Source organism: Theobroma cacao, chromosome 3, assembly GCF_000208745.1.
Source record: "Theobroma cacao cultivar B97-61/B2 chromosome 3, Criollo_cocoa_genome_V2, whole genome shotgun sequence".
Taxonomy (NCBI): domain Eukaryota; kingdom Viridiplantae; phylum Streptophyta; class Magnoliopsida; order Malvales; family Malvaceae; genus Theobroma; species Theobroma cacao.
In genome coordinates, this window is record NC_030852.1 from 29,601,324 (window position 1) to 29,614,592 (window position 13,269).

The window sequence follows — 13,269 nt, forward strand, 5'->3', positions numbered from 1 at the left end:
CTACTTTTGGAATTTAAATGCTTTCTCTATTATATGTGGAGAACTGACTTTGCAGGATGCATGCTCTTTCTTGTCATTCTGATGACACTGACACGGGTACTCCTCCTTCAGCAAAAACCAAAAATTTCGAGGTTATGACTGGTCATCAAGAAAGCAAAGCAATATAGCAAATGATAACAGTCAAGACTCCTACCTTACCAAAAATTAAAAAAGCACCGTTATACGAAAGTAATCATTTTCTATGTATACCATAATTTCAGATTCAGCCATCAAGGGAATAAAAATGCTTCGATTAAGAACACAATCGGTGTTGACACCAAGGCAAGTAGTCCCTAGTATTGAGTACGGATCAATGTATTTTAATCCATTTTTACCCTTCAAATATTCCTTTAACAACATGATCTAATTAAAACTTGATTTTTATGATCTTATGCTGTTATGTTACAAGAATTTAATATGATGAACTTTACCACCACATTTCTTCTATAGTGATATTATAGTTGACCATCAATTTCATAAAATTTATCAAAACAACAACTGTGGAACATGTAACTCTTGTCATTGAATACTTAAAATAAACGATGACTTCGTCCTAAACTACTAAATAGAAAGAAAGAACAAGCAAAGAGAGGAAATTTAGGGAGACATAGTTTTCTATTTCACAAGAAATTTTACAAAGCTTGAAATATGCCTCCTTCGGTAAAGGAAGTTATCATTTACGAGTACTGATCATCTTAGTAAAATAGATTGGCATCACCTACAGCTACAGGCTATAGCCAAGCTTTTACTTCAAAATTGAAGTCCTAAATTTCAAATCATTGCGCCGAGTGTTTTCTCGCTAACATAATTTCTACATCCTTCCGACAGTGACAGATACTCTAATCCCCATGAAAATAGCATAATAGCATTCAATGTCTCAACACATTTTGACTGTTTCTATCTTATTATTATGGAGAATTTGTGAAATAGAGTACCAAGTACGTGCCAAATTAAGCGAGAAGTAATTACTACCAGTACTAAGAAGTGTTTTTCACTTTCCACACAAAGAAAAGATGATACGAGAAGATTGGCATATTCCCATTTTCCAGAGGAGAACAGGCAAACGGATAGAGTGTGATTTCCATGTGGATCAGATCAGTTCCACGGAATTAGGCATCCGATCTTCAGAGAGGTGGGAAAGATAAGAGTGGTCCTCCTTGGCCCTTTGAAAGCCTGTATGGGAGTACTGATTAGGCTTCTAACAAGTTCAGATAGTTACAATTATGAATCAAAGATAAATTATTAGCTTTAAGGGTACTTTATGAAGGACATCTACAGGATAAAATATTTTTTCATTGGATTTAAACTACATAGAAATATTGGGAAAAAAAATAATTCTGTCTGCGAGCATTCCAAATTCCAACTACAGTTCTTTAATTTGTATCCTTTATTTGTCCCGCGTGTTTAATTGATGATAAGGACTTTTGTCCTACGAGCACAATACAGACACGTAAATGCATTTGTTTAGAGGTAGAGATCCGTAGCAGGCGTTGCAAGTGGATCAGTCACCCGAAAGCTCCAAGTTAAGAAATTTGTCTGGTTTCAGTACAGTTTCATTACTCCAGCAGTGTTAGGAACAGGGCCACGTTCAAAGAAAAGCAATACCCTCCATAAATAAATATGAAGCCACATGTTGAGTTTGTTTTGTGGCTAAGGACCAGGGACCAACATGAAGGACCAGGGACCATCCATGTTGGTCACTGATAATTTTAACATAAGTCATAATCCTTTTAGCTGAAACTATTTCCAGATGGCGGAGATGCATTATTTACTCTTTTCCACCGAAGGTTTTTACTTTTGGCACCGGTAAGTAGTTGGAATTTGATTCGCAGGTGTAGACACGTATTCTCTAAATAAAATCAACTAAAAATAAATAAAAATAATAATATAATATAATAAATTTTAAAAAAATTAAAAAAAAAGGAAAGAGAACAGAGAAGGGAAAGGACTGAGGTATGCTCAGCCTCCCTCTCCAGTCAGCTCATTTCAGGCCTATGGCCATCATACCAGCTCCTCTAATAGTTGCCATTGCAGGGCATTTAATGCCCCTGGAAGCAGCCGGACGTGGACGAGAGGTGTCACCTCCGGCTGCCAACCCTCCTGTTGCCAGGAGTCATGTGAAATCATGCTCAGTCCGGCTCTTAAAAAGGGGGGCAGATTTAACAACAGCGGGGGGAAGGATTTTTGAAAACAAAAAAACCGGATCCAACAACAACAAAACATCCCGTTTTCTTCAAACAACAGAAACCAGCAAATCAGAAAAAAAAATCCTAAATTCTATCAACCAACTAGCTTAGCCACAATAAAAAAATCACAACAAAAAAGGCATTGTAAAAAAAGGGAGAAAGCCAGTGGGTTCAAGTAATAAGAGAGATAAGGAAGGAAAAGAACAAGAAAAAAAAAAAGAGAAAGAGGGAGAAAAAGAAATGCCGAGAAGGAAGAGAAAGAGAGAGAGGGAAGAAGAGACGCCGGCCAAGGAAAAAGAGAGGAAGAGAAAAGAAAGAGAAAAAAGAGAGAAGGAGGGAAGACGCCGGCCAAAAGGAGAGGAAGAGAAAAGAGAAGGAAGGAAGAGAGAGGAAGGAGAGAGAAGAAGAAAGAGAAAGAGAGAGAGAAGGAAGAACAGAGAAGAGAGAAGCCGAAAGAGAAAGGAAGAGAGGGGGAAAAAGGGAGAAGCCGAAGAAGAAAGAAAGGGAGAGGGAAAGAAGCGGCCCCGGCGAGGGGAGAAAGAATAAGAGAAGAGAGACCGGCCAAAAGGAGAGGAAGAAGAAGAGCGAAAAAAAAATAGAGAGAAGGGAGAGGAACAGCCGGCCAGAGAGAGAAAGTACAGGGGGAAAGTGAAATGGACAAAAAAAGGGGAGCTGTAGAGGTGTGTTAAACGACGCCGTTTTGGGTGCAGTGAGGTGGCCATTCAACCACCAAAACGGTGCGTTTTGAGCGCCGCATTGTGGACCTAAGGGAGCGGACCTGGTCCAGCGGGCTTGGGCCACCCTTGTAGCTTTGAGCTCGGCCAATTTCAGCCCAGAAAGGGTATAACCTTTCTCCTTGATTTGGGCTTGTTTTAATTGGTTTTGGGTCCAGCTATTTTTTTAATTAAAATGTAATTTTGATTTAATTTAAATTATTGTAGGAAAAGGTATCTATATATATATGTGTGTGTGTGTGTGTGTTGTGTGTTTGAGTGTTAGGAAATTAAAATAAATAGAAAATATAAAAAATAGTAGTGAAAACAAGAATAACCAAATTGTTCCACATATGTTAGTTATAAAAAGAGCCTAAACCTAAAAAATATTTATTTACAAGATATAGATTTAAATAGGTGAAATTTATACAAATAGGAAATAAATGTCAATATAAAATATAATTATGGTGATAGATTTAGTTAAGGTAAAAATAAAAAATATATAATAAAATGTTTAGTAAAAATTTAAAAATTAATAAATAATAAAATAAAACAAAGGAGACTTAAAATAAAAAAGAATAGATATAGTCATACAGAATAGGTTTTTGTAAATGAAAAGGAAATAAAAGTGAAGGAAAGTACACATAGTTAGTCGTAAATAAAATGGTTTAGGTATGTAATAGATACAAAATAATAATTATGCAAACTTTTCTATATAGATATATTCAAGGAAAATAAGAGAATATGATGATTTGGTATGGGATTTTAAATAAAATAAAAATAAAAAATGATAATAAGAAATAATTATTTTATGATCAATACCGATGATGGGATGTTCATTCAGAATGTGAGCAATTGCAATTTCAAATAAATTTCTTTATGTTAGGAATTTTGATTAAACCTCCACCAGTACAATGGAAGAGTCTTAATTCGGAATTTCGATGTTTCTAATTCTAAATAAATAAAAAAACTATACATACTTAATTACCAATTAATCAAAATATACAAACAAAAGAAATAAGGAATTAATGGTAATAATTAACTTGGTAATCATAATAATAATACAAAAATAATGGATAAAATACATATAAATAAATAATAATTATGAAATATATATATATATATATATATATATATATATATATATATAACTTAGTCTAAAAAATATGATTTTGGAAAATTTCATATAACATAATAAATAAGTACTTATATAGCAAAATACATAACGAAATAAAATAGAACAACAAGTAAATATAAAATATTTAGTCATGGCATATATGCTCACACGGAGAAATAATAAAATAAGGAATAAATATTATAATTATGAGTGCATCATGTATCATTGTTGCATTGTTAAATATTATGGCATGTAGATGTATTCTATATACGAATATAAATTTCAATGATGGGACTTTTTCAGGGAACTTGCGAATGTGAGTTTCTTCAAAAAATTCTCTAAGTAAAAATATACTTATGAGTCACATCAATATGATGGAAGGGTTCGAAAAAATATATTTAATAAAAAACTTTCGTTCGCAGTAAGTTTACATTCATTAAAAAAAATATTATTTTTACTTACAAACGACTACTTTGATGATGAGATTTATTCGTTAAACTTACAAAAATAAGTTTTTCTGATAAATCTCTAGGTAAGAGGATATTCTCAGATCCCACCAGTATGATGGGCGGATTCAAGAAATATCCTCAATAAAGGTTTCGTTTGGCATTACTCAGTTTTTTTTGTCATGCATTTCATAATTGCTTCACGTGTACGTCAAAATCGTAAAATCAAATAAAATAATAAAATAAAAGATAATTAAGAAAACATAAAAATAAAATTAATAGGTTAGGATAATATATGATTAAATGGTACTGTTCGTGAAATGAGAGTCATAGAGGTGTTAATCTTTCCTTGTGCATAATCGTACTCCTGAATGTAATTATAAATAAAATACGTAAATCAATTTATTATTCTTTCAATGAATCTAAATTAATTTAGAATTTCGTCAAACAGAATAAATTTGTTAGATAATCAATCACATTTAAGTAAAAAAAGATTGATAATGACTTTTTAAATTAACCAACGTTTAAAAGTTGAGTTATCAAATTTGCACATTACGACAATAGACAAAATCAAATATTAATTCATAAGTTGGGAATTTTAAGAGGGCAATAATGAATTAATTTTCATGAAATTTTGGCCAAGAAGAAGAACTGGTCATTGACAGGAATCAATATTCAAGCCTACAAAAATGACTGGCCTAAACTTGTGTACTGTGGTAGCTGCTAGAATTGGCAAAGTGAGCAAACTGCCAAGAGTAGCCTGAAACAATTTCAGGCATTAATGTTTTTCATATGTCTGAAACAGGGATCAATTGTCTTGTCGGCTTTGTACAATTATTGACTCGTAAATTCATGCTGTACTAAAAATATCAATACCATGAAAATTACTCTTCATGAATCATAATTTCCAGAAAATATCATTAATAATTTGGTGTGGGAACACAAGAATGAAGAACAAAACAAAAAGGTCAAGTTATCTTGATTCACTCAACAGGTCTTAGTGGTAGGGTAAGAACAAGTCTTAGGGGTTTAACCAGTGTGATTTGGCCTTATTTGAGGTGAGAATTTCAACACAAATCCTACAGATATAAGTAGTAATTAAGTACTTTCTTTTTCTGGCTCATCCTAGCCCGGCGAGTTACTTGTGTCAGGCATCTACTACTGTGATTGCTAAAAGGAGGAAATTTTCAACCGCTGGAGAGAGTACTTCACTGAAAACTGAAGAAAACCTTTCCTTTCAAGATCTAAGCGAGATTGCATTATAATCATTAGTACTACTACGAATGAAATGAATGGGATACTAGCTAGTATTTCTTTTCTTTCCAGACAGATACCAAAATTTCTGCAATATTACTGGTCATAGCAGACAAAGTGACAGCAGCAGCACTTTTTTAATTTGTCCTTCTCTTAATTCTTTCAACAGATGATATTAGTAATAGTATTTTTTATTTATATATTTAATTATTATAGAAAAGTAATATTTAATTCAGTTTTTTGGAGGATTCTTTCCAGTCATTGCCTTCTAGGAATGCATGAAAAATGGATTAGGTTGAGACCATCGAGGTGCGAGTGACATGTTAATCCACTAGCCAGAGACACAATCAAAGCAATATTGTCTTACTTCTTAGAGTTCTTAAAGCTTAATATAGCATTAATTAATGTTTAATCCTCAACTATCAATAAGAGGAAACCGTAACTAAAGCCATATTATCAGGTTAATTTATTAAGTCACAATCATATAATCTTATTTACTAAAAATAAAAATAAAATAAAATCTTCTAATTAGTCAAGTGCCTGGAAGCATTTCTCATGTGGATGCACTCACTAATCTATAAACAATAATTCAAGTTTGTTTGTGCCTTTTTTTTTTTTGGGGGCGGGGGGGGTGTGGTGTGGTGGTGTCTGGGTTTTGGGTTTTGGGCAGCATATCATATCTTATCCTACACCTACCCCCATGAACATTCTTGCATGCGCCTAAATTTATCCCATTGAAAGCAGCATATAGCATTATCTATTTATAATGCTTTCTCTCAAACATCACACACCATTGAGCATCTATTCTAACTTCAAAATTAAAGAAATAAAAAAAAAATTAGAAAGAAATTGACCTTTGCTTTACTAATTGCCACGTGATGATAGGAATAATACAGTAGCTTCTTTGCTCTCTATTGTGTTTCTAAGCTGTCGTACAACATTAATATATTAACCAACAACAACAACAAAATACCAAACTGGAATTTCTCGTAAAAAAATCACTAATTGATCATAACCGTGCATGTTGGCTATTATTCAGTAATTTTACGATTAACAATTAAAGATTTACTATTCTGTTGGCTAATTAATTAACCGTTTCTTTATTTGTTTAACTATTTTCCAGCCTGCATAGTGATTTCTGCACAGTTTACGTAATTAAAGTAAAGCCAGCCAGAGCCATCAGCATGGTGGATTCATAGTGTGAATATGATCCGCCATATATATTCGTAGTGTTTGCCCAAAGATTAAGAGGCCAAAGTTTTGATGTAGCTCTTTTTTTTCCTTTTTCGTTTTTGGAAAAAAAAACCATAAGACATATATATATATATATATATATATATATATATATATAGTAGAGAGGCATTTTGATCGTAATGATACGATGAGAATAAATAAGATCAGCTAGAGNACAACTATATATATATATATATATATATATATATATATATATGTAGCAGAGAGGCATTTTGATCGTAATGATACGATGAGAATAAATAAGATCAGCTAGAGAAAGTGGAAACAGACAGTTATATCAAGGCATGCATATTGAGATATATTCTCTCCCCTAATTTGTGAACGAAGTGGAAAAGAATAATCAAGTATATAAAGAAATGGTTAAATATATGAAATCCATATCCTAATTTCATTTCTATAATTCTATTCTATCCTTCAAGTTTTAGAAGGTGAGAAAGAGAGCGAGTCGTGGAACACTTTGGATTTCACATTTTATGAAAGCATAAGGTTAAATATATATATATATAGGTTTAGAATAGTCTGGAGGATGCTGTGTTTTATAATTGATTGTGACCAAAGCATATGTAGTACGTACTTCCAGAAATCACTGAACTTGATGAATTTATCTTCTTCAAGTCTACATGCATTTTGCCAGTTGCAATGGCTAAAGCATCTCTGCAGCAAAGGAATCATCAACTTCAATTGATATATTTTTCCCTGGGGAATATATTCTAAGTGCATTTGATCGTAAACCGGGTGAATACTGCGTTCATGGTCACATGGATCTATTGCAAATCCGGCCGCACCTGATCAACAGTGTAGAATTTTTATTGAATGGTCGAAAATCCATTTCCTCTTTGATTAAAACCTTCTGATTTACTCTTATCTTAATTAAGAAAAAAAAACCAAATCATAATTCATTACTTTGCTGTTTTTTTTTTTGTTTCATATAATTTATTAAATTATTTACTATTTTTTTTATTTATAATTATATGATCCTCAATCTATAACGTCTAAATTTGAATAAATATGAATTTAATTTTTTTTAATTTTAAAAAAAGATACCATAAAATTATTAATTCCGTTAGTTATCGAAATATGGAATTTCTATTCTCAAAATATGTAGTTGGTTTTGAGACTGTACAGAACTTTCAAGCACCAGAACCCTATATGACAGGATAAAAGCATCAGAACCCAATGTTGGATTGAAGAGATATGAAATTTTAAACGATTGTTAGAAGCAACAAAGAATCAAAATGGAAGACAACCAACCGAAAGGAAGATGATGAGATCAATACCATAGCAAATGGTCTTCTTCTTCTTCTTTATCACACAAAAAAAATTTGTTTAATGGGAGCAAAGAGGATCTCCACTTGTAGATAAAAAACAATTTGACAGGGGAATAAACCTCCCTCAAATATGCCTTTTCGCATCATCTGATTAATTTCCTTCACAGCAAGATGCTTAAAACCATGAGCCATGTAGTACTCTAAGGGCTCTCGTTCGGAATAAAATTTTCATGTTGGTTTCTTTCAAAGAGCATACCGCTAATATCATATCAGTAAGAATGATTCCGATCGTAAAAAATGCTTCTGTTGTTCTAAGAACCATTGTAAGGGTGAGAATGGGAATAATGTTAACTTTCTATATTCCTGTTAATGTCTGGACACGTATCATTTTAGGGCAAATTTGTTGTAATTTGATTGATTTTTATTGGTAGCCATAAGGACAGGTCGATCTCAGATCTTTCGACTTGTTATTTCAAAAAAAAATTATATTCTGTGAAAAATGCTCCTTGTTTTTTATATTTATCCTGATTCATTAGGCAAGTTGAAGCATAAACTTGAGAGAGTAATCGAAAGAGGAAAGTTGACTCTGTTTTAGGAAAACTGGAAGCATGACCCTGAGATAATTAGTAGCACTATATATTACATGCTATAATCAGTCATCATCAATAAAAGCATTATATATCCCAGTTATTGGGAGTAGGCTACACTACAATTATAATTTATCAAAGCAGCCACCTGTTTCAGTTAGAATGAGCTCTCTTTTACACATTGCCCCATGAAAACAACACTTGTTTTAATAGCATTCCAACACATTACTGTCAATTCCATATACTCATAGTGATGAGAAACCTCTTATAATATATAGGTTAGATAGATTTATGTAGTCCATATCATCTTCCAAAATGTAGTACTGCTCAAGTGATTTCAGATTATATATTTTAGATTTTTTTTCATTCTGTACGAAATCAAATTCAATGTTTAGTCTAGCTAGAACCGATTCTTTTGCTGTCATTAATTATTTGTTTTCCAGTCAGCATGTACCACATACATAAAGGATTTACAATAAAGGGCCTAAGAACTAATGCTCAGAAATTTGTATCAAGTTGGGTAATGGAAGTGCTTGTGACATCCTCCACTCACAACAGAGACAGAACAGCCAATGGTTCCCTTTCTGTTTTGCCTTTGACCTTATTATCAAACCTAACAAAAGAATTAGAGGAAACTTTTTTTTTTTCATTAAAGAAATTGTGACAAAAGCTCCACATTAGAGCAAGCTATTGGCATCCACAAGATTATAAAAGTAGTCCACAAGTTTTTGTAAAGACGTAGACAGCACTTCCCATTCTGTTCTCAATTTTCTGTTATTCCTATTCTTTTTTTTTTTCCTGAAAGAAATTCAATATCTCCCTGTTATTTATATCCCATGAAGGTTGTACAGTCCACAGGGCATACTTAATTATATAGTTTGTTCGTTCACACTCTTTTCTCTTGGACCATTAATTATATTTCTCCATCTTAGGGTGTAAGGACGAGTTCTTGCCCAGGGCCAAATCATGGGTGAGAGGCTGCGCCTGGGAGTTGGGATCATGGGTAAACTTCCTTCATGGTTTCATATTTTCTAATTTTACTCCCTGGATTTATATATATATATAGCAGAAAATTTAGCTGATATAAAAATATCTGCATGGTCTTCTTGCAGGCAATGCATCTTCTTTGTTGCTTTATGCAGCACCCATGTAATGTCGATATTCCACCACTGCATAACTTGTTTTCTATTATTTTATTTCCAGAGAAAGACACAAATGGATGGATTTAGGTATTTTGATCATTCAACTTAAACAAATGTTTGTTCCTTTTGTACTGTGCCAGATTGACATTTTCCAGGGTGATAAGGAAAAGAAGCACTGAGGATTTCTCATGCATTCCTTATATCGGAGCACTGCTAAACTGCCTCCTTTATACTTGGTATGGATTGCCTGTTGTGAGTTACAAGTGGGAAAATTTCCCTCTGGTTACCATCAACGGTTTAGGGATCATATTAGAGTTATCCTTCATCTTCATATATTTTTGGTTTGCTTCAACCAGAGGAAAGGCAAGCTTATTAATCCTGCTTTTATCTTTACATTATCCATGCGTGCAATTATAGCTAGTTTTTTGTGGTGCCGGAGAAAATGGAGAAACAACTAGACTCCTTTTCTTCTACAGCATGAAGAAAAATGAGCATCGAGGTCTATATTGTTTCATGCATGAGTGCATTCTTGCGTGGAAAATTCATGGCTGAAGAAGGTACTAACAATTATATAGCTTGATGAAAGTGCAGATTAAGGTTGGTGTTATAACGACACCCGTTATCCTAGTATCTTGTATCATTGCTATCATTTCAGCCTTTGTATTCCATGATCATCATCATCGCAAAGCTTTTGTTGGAACTGTTGGGCTGGTGGCCTCTGTGGCAATGTATTGTGCCCCACTTGTGGCTGTGGTAAGCCACAGGGAAGCTCTTCCCTCTCTCCCCTTTCTCCCCTTAAAAAGACAACTCGTGTGTTTTTCGTCTTGTAATTGAATTCTGTTTCTAATTGCAGAAACAGGTAATACTGACAAAGAGTGTGGAATTCATGCCATTCTACTTGTCCCTTGCCTCGTTCCTCGCTAGTGTACTTTGGCTGGCTTACGGACTATTGAGTCATGATCTCCTTCTTGCGGTTTGTATTATTGCCATTTAAACTTGGGCTTTGTTTGTGACAACACAATTTGTGTGAAAAGAGAAAAACTTAAGCTTTGTGTTTTTCTAACTGACTTTATGAATTTCGGCAGTCCCCAAATCTGGTTGGTTGCCCCATAGGCGTCCTGCAACTTGTACTACACTGCAAATATAGAAAAAGAGGAATCATGGAAGAACCAAGCAAATGGGATTTAGAACAGAATAGTCAGGAGAAACCCAAACAGATGCAGTTCGTGATGAACGAGAATATCAATGAAAAGGAGCTCAAGAATACGGCTTAAGGTATGATCAGAATCCTTTCCCCTGTCCAGGAAGATAGCTATCTATGGATACATTTCCAAGAGATCAAGATTTCTGCTTACGTTCAAGTAGTCCGAGTATTGTATTCATATTTGTACGTCTATGTAGTTAGAATTTGATGAACGATCATGGTTTGTGCCATGAAATGGTATTAACACATATTCTCATCCGTAACAGGGGAAGCAATACAAATTAGCCTTCGAAGTAGCAGTATCAGCATCTTAAGTTGTCATAAAGGAAGCTTTTGTTGTGGGATAGTTGTTGCATATCGATATCATTAAAATAATAAAAGATTTTGATTACTCTGTCTTGCATCTCAATATCTTGCAAAGTGCCATCCAAACAAGCAAAATGCACCGATAAAGAAAGGATTGCGTAATTAATTACTCCATCCTCTTAACCAAAGCCATGGCTATAATGGAATGTGAAAACTGCTGGACTTAACATCATAACAAATCCTGACTAAGCAACAGATGAACCTGCGGATGGAAAAAGAAAAGACCAAATACAAAAGCCAAATACCAAGGAAAACAGTATGGATTCCTCCTGAGACGCTTCATTGATGCCTGTATTCATGTTTCCGAATTGCCAGCAGGTTTGATCAGTCATAGTAACTGCTGTTAATCACCATTCTGTACCAACCGCAACTAAGAAACCTTTGTCCATGTAGTCAATAAAACACTTTGACTTTTTTGTGTTTGGTATTTACTGACAGAAAGTACAAAAGGCAGCATACTTTTTTGTGTCAGATTACAGGAGTTGGCGTATTGTGAAATAGAACAGGACAGCCCAAAACAACCTTAAAACGGAGACCTGCTCTTACATCTTGACACAAAAATCGACACTTTGGGTACCGATCACAAAAGCAACAGTGAACATCTGTTATCATGCTAATCATTATCATCAGACATCAAACAGAAAAATTGAACCATAATTGTTCCGTATGAAGTGTACTCTGACAAAGAATATGCCCCTAGAACTCATTCTACATTGACAAATGCAAAGGCAAATGTCATTGACAAAATATGCTTAATAAATCATAGCCATGCAAGCCAAACCAATTAAAATACAAGTCAAAACTGTTGCCAAGGTATACAAGCCACTAAGTTTGAAGAATAAAAGCATTATGCCCCAGTGATTGACACACAATTTTTCTCATCAGAGAAGAAAGTATGCAAAAATACTAGAGAGAAGGTGTTGGCATGAAAAAATACAGCAAACCTCATTTCCATACTTCCATTTCTTCCTTACTCTCATGAGCAACAATTGCTCCTGGATTTCCGTTACTTGTTTCCCAAGGGAGAGTGGCTTGGAAAAGGCTTTGGGAGCCTCTTTGTATTGCTTACTTTGAATATTACCTAACATCATTGGAGTCCATGTCATAGGGTTTCTTGCCCTGCATTCACCTCAACCAGTCCATCAAAAATCAGTTCTTCATCTTCAATCCCACCCATCAATGTACACACAAGCCCTCCAGAAAGTCAGTTTGAAGCATTTAAACAGGGATTTGTTATTCCATCATAGTACTCTCTTAGCATCATCGATAGCTTCATAAATCACAATTACAATGAAAAATACAACGAATGCGCTTCCTACAATCTCAAAACTCCCCGCACCTGGATTTAACAACAAGCCCAAACGAATCTGTTATGTTTTCCATTTTCCCGAGAAAATATATCTCAGTAAGAAATAGAAACAGAGAGGAAGAGAAAGCAGTTGAAAGTTGAAACGCACCGTTTCCCTTTCACGATTCAGTGACCCTTTCATTCTTTGGATATTGTTCAACTCGAAGACTAAACGAATTGTTCCTCCACTTTCCTCTTTACCCAGAGGACTGCCGCGTGTTATAGAAAGGAAGCTTCGTGCATGAAGACACGTACCCACTCCGCCACTTCTCTCTCGTACTCACAGACCACTTCTTTCTTTCTCAATTTACCTCTTCAAACACAAAAATAATCAAGAACAAGAAG

At 34.1% G+C, this 13,269-nt stretch overlaps 1 protein-coding gene across 1 annotated transcript; it reads left to right on the plus strand.

The window, feature by feature from the left end:
* Positions 9,632–11,613, plus strand: LOC18605721 (bidirectional sugar transporter SWEET3). The gene is made up of 7 exons (XM_007038900.2): positions 9,632–9,867; positions 9,977–10,013; positions 10,147–10,369; positions 10,598–10,759; positions 10,860–10,979; positions 11,092–11,281; positions 11,477–11,613. Exons 1-6 carry the CDS (start codon positions 9,831–9,833, stop codon positions 11,278–11,280), a joined length of 768 nt encoding a protein of 255 aa, XP_007038962.1. The 5' UTR covers positions 9,632–9,830; the 3' UTR covers position 11,281; positions 11,477–11,613.

Excerpts from the sequence above, each read along its gene's own strand:
- LOC18605721 (XM_007038900.2), top strand. The coding sequence starts at position 9,831 with ATGGGTGAGAGGCTGCGCCTGGGAGTTGGGATCATGG. Across the intron at positions 10,014-10,146 it reads TTGCTTTATGCAGCACCCAT|ATTGACATTTTCCAGGGTGA; the intron begins GTAATGTCGATA and ends GTACTGTGCCAG. Across the intron at positions 10,980-11,091 it reads GTCATGATCTCCTTCTTGCG|TCCCCAAATCTGGTTGGTTG; the intron begins GTTTGTATTATT and ends GAATTTCGGCAG.